At 46.5% G+C, this 18,612-nt stretch overlaps 1 protein-coding gene across 1 annotated transcript in view; it reads left to right on the top strand.

Moving 5' to 3' along the window:
• The first annotated feature begins 1,948 nt into the window (after window positions 1-1,948).
• The window catches only part of LOC126535746 (spastin-like), a 43,387-nt gene continuing 26,723 nt past the window's right edge, over window positions 1,949-18,612 (top strand). The window contains exons 1-2 of the mRNA XM_072285829.1: window positions 1,949-2,189; window positions 17,849-17,932. Coding sequence (XP_072141930.1) covers window positions 1,949-2,189; window positions 17,849-17,932 — 325 coding nt within the window. The remainder of the gene's footprint in view (window positions 2,190-17,848; window positions 17,933-18,612) is intronic.

Genomic DNA, 18,612 nt, shown 5'->3' with positions numbered 1-18,612 from the left:
GAAGAATTCGAAACGAAGCAGAAAACGCGCCTTGCTGCCGTTCCCTATATACACAAAGTTGCTCATTCGCCAAGGAAAGCAGCTTCTAGGTTCGATCTACGGGTAGTGTTTTCGGCGCCTCTGAAACTTTCGCACATTTGTGCGTACCTGTCTTCCGTAAATATGGTCGAGTGTGTAAAGAACCACTTAGAGTGTTTCTTGAAAAAATGCTCCGCTGGCGTCGTGTATAAGATTTCTTTAGACTGCGGCAAGGTATACGTCAGCCAAACTAGGCGTTGTATAAATGATCGCCTGCAAGAGCGTGTGCTATCACTGAAGAATGGGACTGGCTCACATATTCCCTATCACTGCAATGTGTGCAAGTGTGAACCTTTGGTTGAAAACACATGCATGTTACGAAAATTAAAGATACGATGGCAGTGGAACTAGTAGAGGCGAAGTATGTATGAGAAAGTGTCACGACCAGTGTATCAGCATCGCGCCAGTGTCTCTTAACGAAAGTGACTTTAGTTTCCTGGCTGATAGAACATGATTAGGTCTCGTTTCTATCTCATGTGACTTCAACTTTCTACGTTCTTCTGCACATGCCTGAGGGTATATACGGGAAGCATCGGGGAAAATAAAATTCACTTGCGAGTGTGCGCCTGTCCGTCTTCAGCTCGCATTTTTCAACCAAAAAACGTCGCAACCTTTCATCCGCCGGCCGACCAGGACTATAATGCAGGTACGTGAATGAACCTACGAAACCACGAACACGTACTTTCACGCAGTCAAAAGCTGAAACTAAAGTAGTTACGCACTTGTTTGAGCACACCGTGTGTATGCGCCGTGTTTCAGCAACACGAAATCTCAACGTACGGGCGTTTACGCCTTAAAAAGTAGTCCTTTTCTCTATATTTTTGCGGAATTCCAACGCGACATTATTAACGCCATTCACCGATTGACGCCGCAAAGTCTCGCCCCAAGTGCTCAGCACGGCTCGGACGAACTTTTCCGCCGATTTGCTTCGGTAACCCGGCAGTCGTCATGCGCTACGGTAGGGACAACATAAGCGGCGCCATTGTCGAGGTCTCGCCAAGCGCGGGAGTGGAGCGGAGATAGAATGTGGTTGCCGCTAAAACCCCACAAACTTCGTAAACTAGCGACATCCTCCGCCTTCACTACCCTCAGTTCTCCTCTCGTTCATGCTGCTTCCTCGACCACGGCGCCGCTTACGCCGCTTTAGCGTAGCACACGGCATTTCGCAGTGTAAATGCACGCGTGGCAAGGCGGTGCGCTTTAATTATTTGCGGTGGCTTTCTAGCTCAGAGTAACTTCGTGTACAGCATATATTTTCTAAACAGATGGTTATGCAAATTAAGTGACGACAGCTTTTTCTAATCTTTTGATAGCTATTTTTCGAAAACAAAAGTATCCAAACGAGCATTCACGCTATGCAGCGAAGACTCCGAATGTATCGCGCGCGCTTCAATTCGGTAACTAACCTCTGTGATGTACTTGTCGCAAGATTTTGTTTCGAATAGTTGTGAATAACACATGCACGATCGAATGCCAACATCCTGACCTCTAGAAAGCCCTCAGCAGCCTAAGTATTCCGCGCCATGCTTACCGCGCGAATTCACAGCGTGTATGAGCTATGACGTACAAAGGACGACAGAAGGCACGAACGAAAGCTGCTCTGAAGGTTCGAAAAAGTATTACAAGCTACAGTGCCGCCAACGTGCGTGCTTGCCCATCTTCAGAGCACGCGCAAAGGCTCAGAGCTGGGCCATTGGCCCACCTCTGAGGTGGGCCAATGGCCATTGGCTCAGTGGCGCTACCTTACCAAGTTTAAGGGGTTTTAGTTGGCGCTACTTTTAGAGATCGATGGGTTTTAACAAAATGCACGCACGAGCGCAGCAGACAAGTCGATTGTCATGGCGATGTGCAGATGGGCTACTTCGTTGCCATGGCGTTCGGGCTTCTGCGATGGCTTTTCGCTGCCGTAGTCGCTGCGCTGCGGTTCGCGTTGCGCGGTGTCCGCAGCGACCCCTTCAACGTGGCAGCCGAAGGCCAGCTGTCGGCGCCAGCCAACACCTGCGACGCAGCTGAGGAGCCCGACGTCGAACTACTAATCAGATTGAACAAGCACAACAAGAGAGCCCTACAGTACCTGCGAAATGCCATCGCATACGATGAGGAGAATGGCGGTGAGTCTGAAAATGCTGCCAGCGTGCTTTGTTTGTGCTGACCTGCGAGCAAGCTGCCCTTCGGAGGGCAAACGGGCGCGTCGGAGCGTAGGGCTAGTCTTTAGCGGAGCACTTTGCTCACACGTTGATTAACACTGTGGTATAAGATACTGTCATATGCACGTCTCTTCCTGTTCGCTTACTCGCGGTCCTGTAGCCCGTCTCGGTTCTTTGCCTCAAGGGCTGAATCTGCGCATGGCTGCCATTGGCTGTTTTTAAGCAGACGCTCTTCCGATGCTAGTTCCAAGGCCCCTTCAGTTACGGCCCTAGCAGGAGGGCGATACTTTGGTAAATTGGCGGCGCACAGGAGCCGCGAGTCGCTTCTTCGCCCTAGCGCTGTTTTTTCTTTTTGCTTTATTATTACGGCCAGCTACGTTCCCTTTCCACCAATACCATGCCCCTCTCCTCATTACTTTTGCTTTCTTGCTGCCTGTCAGCGGCGCGTATTGTTTTATGTCACGTGCGCGCTCTACGCCCGGCACTGGCATGGTAAACTGGTGCGTGGTGTGCCACTAGTTATTTATATTGTCGCACGCATGCAGCTTTGTCCATACTTTGAGTATGCCAGCATGTGCACCAACACTCATAAATTCCACTTCCAACACAACAGATCTTTGGCCTCATTTTATTGACTTCCGTTTCGGGGAAAAATTTTTTTCGCATAACTTCGTATGATACACCCTCCGAAAATGAACAAAAGGGAAAATGCATGACATGTACATTATAGACACGAAAGTTCAGACAGTAAAATAGGGAAAAAAATAACTCAAGCAAACGCGAAGGCCCTTTCATGTACCAGCAAATAAAAAGAACATTTTCCATTATGCCATAAAGACAAAAGTATAGAACAGCTTCCGATGTACTCTCGATATATTGCAGAAAACTGGACGATGTTTAGAGCAGGCATGACGCCTAAAGAAATCGCTTCTAATGGCGTAAACAATAACGCGCGAAATGCAAAGACTGTCTTACTGACAGCTAAAAAGAAAAAAGGAACTTACACAGGTTGTCGCTCATAAATTGAGCCAATGTTCTAAATATGACAGGCACTGCGGACGCGTATGGAACCGCATGCGTAAAGATTGCACTGGCCTAGAATTACTGGCCTAGTTAATTTTTTATTTTCCCTGTAATTAAAGCATTATAGTTTTGTTTAACTAGCAATTTCACTGTTGGTTGCAGACCCCAAGTGTGATAGCAAAGTTATAGGGCACCTTGAGAAACCTCTGAATAAATTGTTTCTATCGCGATATATATCACTTGGACCTTTCCTCCGCGTTCCAAGGAAAGCCGAGAAATATGAACTTACCACGTGACGGGCGATTGTGCACTGTTGTGCTGCTCTCTCGCGTGTGATGGATGAACAAGGTCTGCTGCTGCGAGACTAGCCCGGGCCAGGGCGTTATGCCTGGCTTAGGTATCTGGACATGCAGCTTTTATCGGATGACGGCGCAAATGCGTGCTGCTGGCTGAGAGGCAGGGTTGCCATGTTTGGTGATTGTTCTCCGAATTTACTATTTGAGGGGCTCCTGGGGACTGAAAATCGTGATTGGCAAATTGGCTACTTCCTGGGAACATTTGGAGTTGGTAATTGGTATAGGCAGAACCCTAATCACACTCCTCCCCTGACGAGCAACAGCTGCAAACGCCACATCAGGAAGGTCGTGCCTTTGTTTATTGGAAGCGCCTGAAGCAAATTCAGGAGCTGAAGATATATCATAGCCGCCGTGTGGTCCGTCCTTCCTGGGCTGTCCAGGACTGCCCGAGATGCGACATATGCAACACTCGTTGGCTCACATCAACGTTTCGTGCAGTCTGCAAGTGTTGTGGACGCATAAATTGAACAGGCACAAGCAGGCTTAAATAGTCTTCAAGGAAATTCTTTTACGTCCTTCGTAAAACTGAAGTCATATATGGGGTACTAATATAACTACCAGTGACTCTTACATCTATAGAGTACCTCGAAGACAATGGTTCTTAGTACCAGAAGCGGCTGCAACCGGAAACGCGTCAAGGCAGCTATGACGTTACAGATGTCGATCTCTGACTATGCAACTGTGTTCAAGGGATAGAAGCATCTGACGTCACACACTTCACACGGTGACGATTGAAATCAAGTCGTAGGTGTGTCATCATTGAAGCAGGAAACTACAGATCTTTCTCGTTTTTTTTCATTTTTCTATTGTGACAAGTTCGCAATTGTTAGTTTTTCGCTCCGCGCCTACTTCTTTGGCTACCAATTAATGCTTCGCTGCAGTAGGCCACTTTTCTGGCTACTTTTCGTAATATTTCAGCACCTTTTCTCCCGAAGACCTGGCAGCCCTGCCGAGCAGTTCCTGCCTGTTAGTACCAAAGCGATAAAGCGTCTATGGAGGCTAAATAGAACAAGAACATTGCTTTATTTCTTGGTGGTTGAAATGGGCAATAGGTGGCCGCTTGCCGATGGAGCGTAATGAGGGTTGGGTGGGGAGGCGACGTTAGGGCTGGAAGGATTTTCCAGTGATCTTAAATCCGAAAATCGCCCTTTGATGACAATGTGTCTCCGAAGGGATTCCCATATGCTGCAATGCACATTGCCGGGACATTTTCCGGGACAATGCACATTTTCCGACGAGTCCGTGATCGTGGTATCGTGGATGGAGTTGCAGACTTGTTTTATTTTCCTTTTATGTTATCTGATGTTGTGGTTGGCGTCTTTTACACTTGATACATGACGTAGCCCTAGAAAAAGAAATCGAATGCAATTAAATCTGGTGACCATGCCGGCCAAGCAATGGGTCCATGCCTTTCAATCCACTTCTGTGGGAATACTTCATGCAGCCATTGGCAAGCTTGGCTGCTGCCATGCGCGGGAGCACCACCTTGCTGATACAAAATATCCTCGAACCTAGCCAGTGGAACTTCACAAAGAAAATCTTAAAGCGCACCATCAAGGATGTGGTTGACGTATCTTTCAACCATAAGCACGTTATCAAATAAAGGAGGTGCCAGTGATAGTGCCACCGTAAGTTCCCCAGCACTCGTTACCCGACCGTTGATATTGCTAATATGACTTCGAAACCCCTTGAGGGTTTTCGTCGCTATAATAGTGAGCGTTGAGGATGTTCACTTGGCCATTAGAGGAGAAGCTAGCTTCATCGGTTCACACTTCACTTCACTTCACTTTTATTTCCTTAAAGACCCCTCAATGGGGGTATTACATAAGGGGTGGGGTTTACAAATGTGCATTTTAATTGGTGGCCCCATGAGTTCAATGAAGAATATTAGTATTAAGCTTATCAGCAAACGTCGTTGAACAGGTGATTTCGGTTATGTGATAGGGCAGGCCGTTCCAGTCGCTTGATGATCGGCAAAAGAAGGATGCAGACAGGGTTGTAGTTCGGCTGCGTGGACGGGTTACTTGCAAGGAATGCCCTGTACGCAGGGAATGGCGAGGGGGTGGGGCCAGCACATATGGTGCATGATGAAGCGAACTGTAATAGAACTTGTGAAAGAGGATTAACGAATCAATGCGACGCCGGGATGATAGCGTGTTTAAGGCGGACTGTGTTTTAAGTAGTGATACGCTAGTGTTATAAGAATACGAAGAATGAATGAATCTTGCCGCACGATTCTGAATTCTTTCAAGTGCATTGATAAGGTAAGTTTGATGTGGTGACCAGATGGGGGATGCGTATTCAATTTTTGGACGTACGAGAGTCTTGAATGCTAGTAGTTTGACGTGTTGCGGTGCATGATGCAGATGGCGTTTTAGGAATCCCAGTGTTTGGTGAGCGGATGCAGTAATGCGCGTTACATGAGCAGACCAGTCTAAGTCGTATGAAAGGGTGACGCCGAGGTATTTAAATGTGTCCACTTTTTCTAAGGTAGTCTTAGTAATATTATACGGTGAGTATAAGGGCTGATGGCGGCGAGTGAAACACATTACTTTACATTTATTGGCGTTAAGGGTCATTAAGCAGTCGTTGCACCAGCCTTGCACTTTGTTAAGGTCATTTTGTAAAATACCGTGGTCAGAGTCATTAGTAATTGTGCGGTAAATGACACAATCGTCAGCGAACATACGGATTTGAGAGGAAACATTAAGGGGAAGGTCTTTAATATAAATAAGAAAAAGTAAGGGGCCTAGAACGCTACCTTGTGGGACGCCAGAAGTTACAGGGAGGGGCGCGGAGGTGCGATTGTTGACATGCACTGACTGTGATCGGTTAGTGAGAAATTCAGTAACCCAATTTAAGACGTCAGGGTGCAGGTTCAGCTGAGAGAGCTTGAGTATTAGACGTTGGTGAGGTAACTTATCAAATGCTTTAGCATAATCCAGAAAAATGGCGTCGATTTGGGTGTTAGCATCAAGATTAACGTGTAAGTCATGGACGAACATAGCAAGTTGCGTTTCGCACGAGAGACCTTTGCGAAAACCATGTTGGGATGGGTGAAAGTAGTTGTTAGTGTCAAGGAAGTGCATAATTTGGGTGAAAATGACGTGCTACATTATCTGGCAAGGTACGCTGGTTAGGGAAATTGGTCTGTAGTTAAGAGGAGAGTTTTTGTTACCTGATTTGTAGATTGGAACGACCTGCCCTTCCTTCCAGTTGACGGGGATGCTACAGCAAGATAAAGACTGTGAGAAGATTAATCTAAAGTATGATGCGCAGATGAGTTTAGTATTTTTTAACAGTTTAGAGTTGATGCCATCCGCCCCCAGTGACGATGAAAGCTTTAGCTTTTCAATTATTGCCGTTATGCCATGTTCAGTGAATTCGATGGGTGCCATAACAGATTGCACAGCTGACGGTGGTATAGGTAACAGAGCATCCGGTTCAGTGGTGAATACTGATGAAAACGCGCGGTTAAATGCATCAGCACACTCTTCTTCGGGGATTACTATATCGTTATGGTCGGCGATAGTGATAGCATTCGGTGGCTTGGGGTTTAGTAATTGCCATAATTTCGGGGGGTTAGTGCTTAGTACGCGAGGCAACGTGTCATGAAAAAATGAGTGTTTTTCGCGGCGTATAGCCGAGAGATAAACTTTCTCTGCCTGGTAATATTTTTCCCAGGCCACAGCACAATTGGTTTGCTTTGCCGACCGAAAGAATCGTTTCTTCCTGTTTTCTAAAGTTGATAATTTTTTTTTGTGAACCAAGGTTTATTGCTGTTAGTCGGTACTGAAACAACTGGAATGTGGTTATTAGCAAGGTCGATGATTTTTTGTTGGAAGATCGACCAATTGGCTTGAATTGTGCGGTTGTGGAATTCATCACTGAAAGTGGGGTAGAAGAGCATTAGTTCGTTGTTAATGGCTTCGTAGTTGCCTTTATCGTATAGGCGTATTATTTTATTCCACGATTCTCGCTTTGGAAAGGTAAAGTTAAAGACAGTGTGGATTATTTTATGGTCGCTAATTGCCGGGAGATAGGATATCGAAGATAGGCTAGACGGATTGTTAGTTAATATGAGATCTAAAATGTTGGCCGAGTCGTTCACTACGCGTGTTGGTTCTAAGACTAGCTGGGTCAAGTTGAAATTTAAGCAGACTTCGAGGAAATCATTTTCGATTGTACTATGTGACGAAGGAGGACATTTATCCCAATTGATATTAGGGAAATTAAAGTCTCCAAAGAGCAAAATCTGAGCGTTAGTGTATTTATTCATTAGTACGTCTAGGACGTGGTTGAGCTTGTCAGTGAAGCTAGTGTCTGCTCGCGGGGAGGCGGTAGCAAACGCCAAGTAAAGTAGTTTTCGGGGTTGCACGAAAGAGTAGCCATAATATTTCTAGGTCACTTGGGTTGTGAACAACGGATCAGGGTATCGTATTACTAACGGCGATGAGCACCCCGCCGCCTCTAGAGTGCTGGCGATCGTTACGGAAGACGTGGAAACCGGGTAGGTCATCCATGACCTCCGTGTCGGATACGTCAGCGGTTAGCCAGGTTTCGGTAAGTATCAACAAGTTACATCCAGATGATAAAACCAGATTAGGTACAACGTCACGTTTGGAAAGCAAGCTACGTATGTTAGAATATATTGCTGAAATAGTACTGTTAGGGCGGGTTGTCGTTATCGAACGGTGTGTTGGATGACGGCGATGCAGCGATTGCTATTGGATTTCTTTTACACATTTTGTGGTTTCGTCGTACATGTACTTAGCAGATCCTATAAACAGAGTTTTGTAGCGTAATAAATATGCAGCTGACTTGGTCCTTGCAAAAGCCAAAAGATGTTTCCGGGCATTCTGCACAGTACGAGAGTAGTCTTCGCGAATGCTATAGTTAGTCCCTTTCAACTTGCGGCCGTTAGACAGAATTTTTTCTTTTGTTTTATAAAAAAGGAACTTTACGATTATAGGACGGTTTCGGTTATCAGCATGGCGGCCGAGACGATGCGCACGTTCAATCGCCTCAGGATGCACGGTTATGTTTAATTGGTCGGCGCAAAGCCGAATGATTTCTTCCTCTGCCTGAGCGGCGGATGCAGACGCACTTGGGTCGGGGATACCGAAGAAGACAAGGTTGTTGCGGCGAGCTCGGTTTTCTGCTTCATCGATGCGCGCTTCTATATCGGAGATTGCCCGTGTCGTCATGGCCGCAGAAGTCTTAAATGTTTCAACCTGTCGCTGCACGTCCTCTATGTGTTGACAGTGGCTGTCGACGGCATGCATTCTTCTGTTTAGTTCAGAAATCGAATTGTTAGTCTCGTCTAGTCCTCTTTTTAAACCTTTAATCTCGTTAATTAACTGTGATTGCCCAGCGGATAGCTTCTTTAGTTCAGTTAGTATAGCGTTAGAGTCAGGACCGGGATTATTTTCTATGTCGCCCGACAGTAGCAGCAAAGAGCGCGAGACATGAATACAATTCATTGCTATGGCAAACAGACACTGGGGGCTCGGCTGCAGTACCAAAACATAGTTGCTTGATTTCTTAGCGTAGAGACTATAGCACTGACTAACCTGCATGTTAAACAGCAGCAGTTTAGTAGACTGTATCGTGGCACAGCCACCGAGCCCACAGGTTGGCGCGTGAAGGCGTTGGTCTTTTATAGGTGATCTGCCAGATGTTGCTGACGCAGGCAGCTCCCTGGTGGTAGGGCTGATCACGCTCGTCACAGGCGGCGCTAGTAGAAGCGTAGGGGGCGCTAGCGTGACTTGGCGATAGAGAGCAGGGGCACGGCCAAGGCATGGTTCCCGGCAGGTTGAAGTTGCGTGTGCGACAGCCGAGATGGTAGCGGGCAGAGCTGCGCCGATCAGTGCGATGATGAGCACCTGCATGTTAAACAGCAGCAGTTTAGTAGACTGTATCGTGGCACAGCCACCGAGCCTACGATTTTGTTTACGATGCCTAAGTGCTCTTCCTTCTTGATTATAAGCCAGTTTCGGAAGTCCTTTCGATTATAGGAATGGCGGCGCTCGAACAACTCGTGCAGCTGCTTGTGGCTCTACACACTCTACACACTGAGGGTTTGGCAGTCCAGATTTAGCACTCGCACTACGAACACTTGCGCGTTGGTCTCAAGAAAACTTAGACAAAATATCAGTCTCCACGTCCTCGCCCAGTATTGAAGATATATGTTTCTTCGTAAAAGTCCCAATCTGTCTCAGTGTTTCGTATGCACGCCCAATCGTAATTGACTTCCGACGCTTATCTGGATGCCAGCGTTGAAATACTTCAAATGCACGCTTTCTATGTCGTTTTTACGCACATAAAGCCAAAACTATATCTGCATTTTCCTCATTGGAGCAAGCCTATCTGCTGATCAACGGCGGGCACGCCCAAATAGCGTTGCTGTGTGGGACACTCAGGAATACGGGCGCCTCGGGAGAAGTGAATGTGTTACAGTTCACTGGGATTCGTTTATACAAGGAACATAAGGTATGGACTACAACCGGTAAACTGCAACAGCCTGTGGGCGCACTCTCTCAGGGACTGACGCACCGGTTGCGCTGCACAAGTGTGAAGCCAGACGCGGCCACCGGATACTGCGCCCGCGAAGCGGAGTGCGATATCAAAAAGAACGTCTGGTAGACAGTAAGTGTGGGAAGCAGAGCAGATGGTGCCATTGCGAAATGAGTCATCGTGGGAAGGCATGCGCAACCTTCTTTGAATATGGCCAAGATTTTTTTTTTAGCATTAGTTAGTTTTGTCCCCGTGGTATTATGCGCCATTATTGGAGTCCTAAGGTCTAAAGTTGTAGCATCCTCGTTCCATTCAAAAACCACTACACGGTCATATGTGTACGACGGCAAATTTTTAGCAGCCGTCATCGCCTTCCGTCGTTCTCACGGCCTTCGCAATTTCATTCTTTCAAGCAGAATCGAAATGCTGCTTTCGACTTTTCTTTTTCGTGGCCTTAGATGCTTAATCACCTCGGCAACGCTTGGCTAGGAGCATGTGAGCACCAGAGCACCACGTGATGTATATCATGTTGGAAACAATTTATTGAAAGGTATCTCAAGGTGCTCTGGAACATTGCGTATCGCACTTGGCGACAGCAAGCAATACCTACGAAGTTGACTAATTAAACATTACTACTCCATTATTTAAGGCAAAAAATAAAAGCAATGGCCTGAATAACTCTAGGCCAGTGCCAGCATTATGCATTTGCTTCACCTTGTGTCCAGAGTGCCTTCCATTCTTTAAAAGATGACTCGACGTATGTGGGACAACGTGCATAACTACACAAAAGTATATGAAATACGCGACATGTTCATTACTTCTAAACAAAAAGAATAAAGACATGGCAGAAAGAAAATAACATTGTACTAAAAAGATAAATGCACATTATCACATTATTTTGCAATTGTCCAGAACTGGAGTAACGGTGGCAAGGGGGAGGAGAAGGGAGTCGGCTTTTGCAGCAGCACATAGGTCTCATTAGCAGACAGGCCTATCGCTCAATCAAATACCAGCGGAATAAGCCAATTACACGACTTTTCTTTCACCACGAATGCAATGCTTAAAAGTAAAATTGCGTCAAATATGAGCGAACTGCTGGGCTAGGTGGTTATCCGACATAATAAACGAGGTTTGCGCCAAGCCACACAGAAAGAGCCCGTGTTCTCTCCTTTCTTCTGTGGGTGGTCGTGGTGAAAAACTCGTTTATTATGACAGTTAACGCACTAAGTGATACCCACTAGGTACTCAGTTGTGTAAAAATAGGAACTGCTAAAATCTGCATATAGGACACTTGCACTGCTCATGCTTTCAACAAAAAAAGAAGCGTGTCGTGCGTTCACATTTACGTTGTTTGCGCGGATTTCCGATCTGCAATTACTGAGCTAATACACAAACATGTGCATAAATTTTTCAGCTGTTTGTACGTTGGTACAACGCTGACACGCGGAAAAAGCACTGGGAGTGGAATGGAAACCCTGGCGAGGTACTGAAGTTGCACAATGAGACTTGGACCCAATCGGATAAATCTAGGCGATTCTACAGGTCCCTATCTTCTAAGGATTGGTGCTGGTTAGGTAGCACCGGTTAATACAGTTGCCTAATTAAATCTCGGTACCAAAGAATATTACTGGAAGCTACTCCACTAATTAAGGAGAAATCGCACATCCACCCGTTCGTAGCAATTGCTAGATAGGAAATCCAAAGCAACCTACAAGGGTATTTTTCAACTGAAGCTTTTCTTTCGAGGAACTCGATTGTGTTTCCCTTGTAGCAGTTACTACGAGCGGGTAGATGTCTGGTTTCCCCTTTATTAATTATCGCCACCTGGTGGGCTTCCGCAGAACTATTACTTCATCTACTCCACTGTACTGTAAGCAATATGCGCCACGTTTTCTTCCAGTAACGCATTTCTCCTCTTTTTAAATCTTGGTGGGCGATTGTTAATTGGGACACGCTGTATATATTTGACAGTTGAATGCTACTGACGGCGTTTCCATCCCTAAGAAATGTTGTAAATTGTTAGAAATTTTTTCTTGAGTCATTGGCATTGCTTACTGGAAAGTGAAGGAATACTGACTCGCAACGTGCACGTGCATTTCGCCCACTGCTGAACGGATTACTGAAGTCTTTGTGTTTTTCCATGGTAAAATAAAAGCACGCAAAGCTGTTCGACGCATGGGGAACATACAGCAATACATTCTTTCTCTAGGCACATGCTACCCATATCTTTAAAAATAATTTTTATTCGCTGCATAAGTCTCTTTAGAATATATATTGCACTTTGTCTTGTGCGTGTATTTAAATATATTGTGTGTGTAAGCTGTTTACAGTGGAAATTTAAAACCATATTGGAGTTAAAAATATACGTATGAGGCAGCCGCCGCTAGTGCTTCTAATACGCGTGTCCTCCGATAATGAAGAACCCTCAAATGATGTAGGCGACAAAGCCGTGGTAATGTCACTTCAGTTGTGACCAATGGGCTCAGCGCTCCCGGAAAACTCTGGAGGGGGATCGGGCCCCGGAGCATTGTCAGCATTGTCAGTGTCAGCATTGTGACACTGAGTGCTTCCAGTCATGAAGTGATAGCCAAATGTGCCTGTGCATCCGTGATACCATGCTTAATTAGCGTTATTTTAACCATTGAATGTGTACTGCTACCCTATTTACTATAATCTAGGCCAGCCCCGATTCGAAGCTGAGCCCCGAATGTCCAAAGCCAGAAGAAAGCTTACCTGAAATGTAGGGTGCACGAAAAAAGTTCGGACAGCGTCCGCGAATTCATAACAGCATTTACTTATTATGAACATGCCGAGCTCACTCTACGTCATCCCCACCATCAGCCTCGTCCCTATACCCAGACCACGCGTACCCTTGTGGACGCGCGCGCAATTGAGCGTCCACGCCCATGCATGCGCAGACAGTGCGGCGTCGCATGCGTCAAAACGCGGCGTGATCTCGGTGAACAGCTCCTCACTGTAATTGCGCACTTATCCTCCTTAACTCTGTGGTCTACATGTTGCGGCACACGCAAAAGCGCCTCCCGTTGCTCCTTCCACCGACGGGCGTTCTTGTTTTAGGTGATGAACTCCTGCCTGGCTTGCTATGCATCTGCTGCTTGTAGTAGTAGTTGTAGTAAACTTTATTAATAAAGGAATCGGGAAGAAGGGTTCGAAGAGCGATGTGTGGCTCCCATAGTCCAGGGCTCCACTGGCCTTGGCCGCCTGCTGGACTTGTTAGAGGAGCGTCCTCTGCACCCCCAGGTCCGAGCTAGCGAGTTGTACCTCCCACTGCTCCGCTTATGATTGTTGTTTGTTTATGCTAGGCTGAATAGCTAACTCCGGCCGGCACTCTTTCACATGCCTGCGAGATGTGGAAAAGGGTTGGTCTACCACCACACTGCGGGCATCTATCTTGATATTGCCTAGGGTAGCGTGCGTGTAGTTTTCGGATGTGTGGATAAACATCGTTCTTGATGTTTCGGAGGTTTGTGGCCTCTTCCCCGTTGAAGGATCTGTGCAGGGAAGCGTATTTTTGGCCTGTTAATCGCTGGTGTTCCAACATTGTTTCGGCATAGGCAATGCCTGTGAGCTGGGCTGCTCCGCTTGGTTACGAAAATCACGAGCTAGATCATCAGCCCCCTCGTTGCCTACGAGGCCTGAGAGTCCTGGGCACCATATTACAGCCTGGTAAAGTTGTAGCTTACGACCTAGCAACCTAAGGGTAGTAGAAGGTGAACGGCCTGTCATAAATAGACGGCACGCCTCTTGAGAGTCAGGTACTATTGTTGAAAAGTGGCGTCTCCTCTCCTGATTTTGGATAGGTAGGACTGTCGCTGCAGTCTCCGCAAATGTTATGCAAGGTGTGGTTAGGAATACGGTGACAAGGGGCTAGTGGTTTTGGCTACAGGTACTGCTGTGTAACGTTATTTTGCGTATGTAGCAGCATCTACATATGTTGCATGTGGTTTGAGTGCCAACTGGTGGCGTAGCCATTTGACCCTGGCCGAACGACGAACTTGGCGGGTATCATGATGCATATGCTTGGAAACGGTATGGTGCATATGCGCTTGCGATACTCTTTCGTCATATCTTCTAAAGCATCCTCTATACATATAGAGGGTGGCACTTTTATGCGGGCTAACATAGTCCTGACTTCAGGGGTAGTGCTGAGGTGGTCTCTCTGCGAAACCAGTACCGCAGGTTAAAGCTCCGCAAAGTGTCATGTAGGCCCAAGGCCTAAAGCCTCTTAGCTGGAGTTTGTATAGGGCAGCACTAAGGCAGCTTTATACGCGCTGGGAATTATAGCTTCTACTTCGTATTCTTCGGCCTTGCCCAGGGGGTGGTAGTGAAGCCCGTACGATATTAGATTAAGGACGAAAGCTTAGACTGGCCGTACGGTGTCTCATTCCTTTATGGTGGTCAGTCCAGCGGCGTATCATCTTACAGATCTGTTTAGCTCTGCTGCATAAACTTTTGATTGTGCGTCTAGCCTTGTCATTGCTTTTACTGAGAAACGCAGAATTCGGGCTTGGGTGACTTCAGCAATGGTGCGGCGGTCCACGCTGAGACTTATTTGTCCACTCGTTCTATATCGAGGATTGTGAACACCGATAACGTCTTACTTTTGAGGGGCGCACATAAGTCCGCTGTTCCTAGGGAAACTAGACTATGTCGGCCGCCTCCTGAAGCGTTTGCTCTTTTTGCGCTTGAGAGCCCTATGTAGCCCAAAAAGTTATATCGTCCGCATATCAGGTGTAGCCTAATTCCGGGACTTACTCTAGGGTATGAGCAAGTCTGCGCATAGCTGTTAAATAGAAGTTCGATGCTATTCCTCCTTGAGGAGTTCCTTTGTTAGGCATGTCTATAGGATCGGACCAGGTCTGTCCAATGCCTGTTGCTGTTTGGTTAGTGAGGAAGGACTTGGCATATGCAAATATCCGCTCACCGCACCCTATGGCATTGATTTCGTTGTGTATAGCCTTATATAAGATGTTATCGAAAGGCCCTTGAGGTCGAGGTCAAGAATTAGGTGCTCGCTACCCCTAGGTATGCAGTATTAGATTTCTTTTAGAAGAAGAAAGGCGTCCTGTGTGGACAGTCCTGATCTGAAGCATAGCATGGTAGGTGGGAAATGTAATTTAAATGTGTACCGATGTAATTTTAAAGGCGGTTCTATATGACTCTTATAGTTTGCCCATGCAAGAGGTGAGCGAGATGGGACGCAGGACCTCAATTGCTGGAGTTTTTTCCTGCTTTAGGTATAGTTATATTTGCTTTCTTTCACTCTGGAGGTACGCAACCTTGCTCCCGGCAGTGTTGGTTGAGGTAGTCGGTAATATAGTCCAAGATATCTCCACTGAGATTCCTAATAATTGCGTTTGCAATTTTATCTGGCCCCGACGCCGTGGTTCTTTTTCTGCTTGTGCAGCTGTAAGAACTTCTGCTTCGGTGAGCGGAGTATCCAGTTCTGGGTTGGGTGCCCCACTATACTGAGCGTTACAAGCGGGTGAGGTTGGTCTCTTATATAGCTTGCGACTAAGGCTTGGATCAGCTCTTGGTCTGTACCCGGGAACTCGTCCGCTATTCTTTGTAGTGTTCTACTCGTAGCTGTTTTGGATTTGTCGCGATCCAGCTTGTTACGCAGAACGGTTCAGGTTTGTGCTGTGCCAACAATGTTCTGTGAAGAGCTACAGAATTGTACCCATCCTTCGGTAACTTCATGGGGTGCATAGGCATCGGCTTCTTATTTGAGGGCCGCTAACCAGCGTAACAGGGTGCGTTTGAGGCCTTGGGCAAGCTTTTGCGGCTCTCCCACAAATGAAGTAGGTCGTGGTCTGCTGCTGGTGTTTCCAACGAGCGTTCGAGCTATTTGTGTTTGGTCGTGGGTCTCTTTCATATGTTTCATGTTTGTTTCATTCCTGGACATTGCTCGGCATGTGGTCAGGTAATGGGTGGGAGCGAAAGGCAACCCAGTCCGTTAGAATGGCGTCACCTATGGCTCTACGGAGCTTAGAAGATATGGATACTCTAAGGATTCGATGATCGCTTCCCAAGTTCTCTCCTAGGTTGATCCAAGTTGCTTATTTAATGTTGTAAGTGAAGGTGAGATCTAGAAATGTGTATCTACTTATATTGTTGCCTAGGCGTATGGGTGTTGTCGGTATGATAACTGTTTGTAGTCTTAGCGTTTCCTCCATGTTGAGGAGGTTGTCTTCTTTGGCCGAGTCCCTATGATAGCGCCACGTGGTGTGGGGAGCGTTGAAATCTCTGACAACCACTCTTTTGTCTTTGGCGCCAGTAATAAATTTAGTGGGGTTTAGGAAGGTAGTAAAGTGTCCGTGTTTCACCTGTGTCACATTTGAGTTTTTTTTTGCGACTGTACACATTTAGAACGACTGAAAGGCTCTGCCACTTTTCTCGGGCGTAACCACGATTGTTTGGTGATTATTTTCTTTACGACCATAGGAATAATGGGCAGTGGCAGTTATAGTTTTGAATACCAGCGTAGCGACACAATGGTATTTTGCATTGAAGAGCGTATAATAGCACAATAGTGTTCCTGGACGGTAGTCCACTTCTTGCAAGCAGATTACGTCCGGTGGGCTTAGGGAATTTTATACAAGGTATAAAAGGTCGGTGACATCTGTAGCGTTTCTAATGCGGCAGTAGGCTGGAGCTGTAGAGTTGGACAAGGGTCCTGCATCTGTGCGCTTACGAGCTTCACGTCGTGCGGTCAAATAAGAGTCGTTAAACATAGATATTTGCTGTTGTATTTCTTGCTGCAGTTGCTGCATCTGTTGCATTATGCTTAGCAGCATGACCTCCGTGCCTGATGGGGGTGCTATGGGTTGTGGTGGGGTAAGATTAGCTGCTCCCTCCAGCTTACTAAGCCTCGCACTGAAAACACTCTCTTATTGCAAAGTGTTGCTAGTTCTTCTTAGCTGTCTATTCTCGGCTATGATTCTCTGATACTCAGGGTGTTCTGTAGTAGGAGCAGTGCGAGATACAACTTAAGCCCAGCTCACCTGTTGGGTGTCGTGTGGCCCTGGATCTATCTTCTTAGCTTGGATCTTCAGTTTCTTCAGCAGCTGCGGCGGCCCCGGGGCTCTAGTCTTGGAAGAGAAGGGCGACTCCGTTGAGGTCACGCGTTCAGAGCTGAACCACCTACGTCCTTGCTTTCGTCAGGGTGCTTGGTCCTTGCGACTTGGTAGGAACCTTGGCTTTCTAGCCTATAGCCTTGAGGTGACGTATACATATCTTCGCGCCAGCAGCGTGGCCTTGCCAACGTTTAGTTTGAAAGTGGTACGCCACGTCTCATGCCGATAACAGAACAAGCTTCGATACGACACAGGGGAAAACAACTTCGCTGGTGTTATTCAGTTGGCGACTGGCCGGGCTAGTAGCGGCTACGATACTGACTTTTCTGGATGGTGCTAGCTATGGACCACATTAATAAAAACAGGGGCGTTTTTTTAAATCCTCGAGACTCAGACATACCTAGAGTTTTGTATATGAATATTTGTAAAAACGGCCGGCCTAGATTTGAATATATATGGTATATATAACGCTTACATATCTAGGACCCTTACTTTGTGTAGTTGGCTGCTACTTTGCAATCACTATGAATGCTTCGCCCGTGAAGTGAAACTATACCTTTTTCTTCACTGAGAGCCTGGAGGAATCCAGTGTTACAAAGTTCGCTTCTGAGATATATCTTGGCAAATGCAGGTCCTACCTGGGAGTGGGCAAATACCCTGAAGGAGAAGATGAGGGCCAACCTTGAGATCGCCCAGGACAGGCTCGACTTTCTAGGTTGGTGATGGTCCCTTCTATTGGCCCTAGTTTGTCTAGTGATCCTGCAACTGCCTCGAGGCACCAAAAATTGCAGAGTTTCTTGGTGTGCAGCTTTATCCAGTACGAGGGATGTTAAAGTCTTCATGAAAATTTTGTTTTCATACCTTTACTATTGATTTAGGTGTGATTGCGGAAAACAAAAAGGGTACTTCAGAACGACTTCCTACTTGGAAATTCGAAGACATTAGAAAGAGAATAATTGTGAATCAGGCTCCTGTTGTGTACATGGCATTAGGGCTCAGTGGCCACGTAAATTTTTAGCGGGGCATGACGGCAATCACATTCGGGTGGACATGGAATGCAAAAAAAAACTTGTGAACGAAGATCTGGCTGCTTGTAGATAAAGTGGTCAATCTTAAGGTGCAGCCCTCTGCGGCAGCAGGTCTCGTAGACACTGTTGCTATGAAATGTCTGACCGAATCAATCAAAAATCCCCATTTGCTGAAAATTGATCAATTGGTAGTCTCTGGCCTTCAATAGTACTTGTGAAGCTAACACAACTGAATGATCACAATCTCTCGAGCTGTCTACTTCGAGGCTTGTGTGCCTGATATTTAGTTGTGTTCAGTGCTGAATGTGTTGCTCTCTCTCACCTTTGTGGTCACGAATGTGAACTTGTCCGCACACGGTGTATTTTT

This window comes from Dermacentor andersoni, unplaced genomic scaffold (genome assembly GCF_023375885.2).
Source record: "Dermacentor andersoni unplaced genomic scaffold, qqDerAnde1_hic_scaffold ctg00000079.1, whole genome shotgun sequence".
NCBI classification, from domain to species: domain Eukaryota; kingdom Metazoa; phylum Arthropoda; class Arachnida; order Ixodida; family Ixodidae; genus Dermacentor; species Dermacentor andersoni.
The sequence above is the reverse complement of the archived record's forward strand: the minus strand, read 5'-3'. Positions and strand labels throughout refer to the sequence as shown.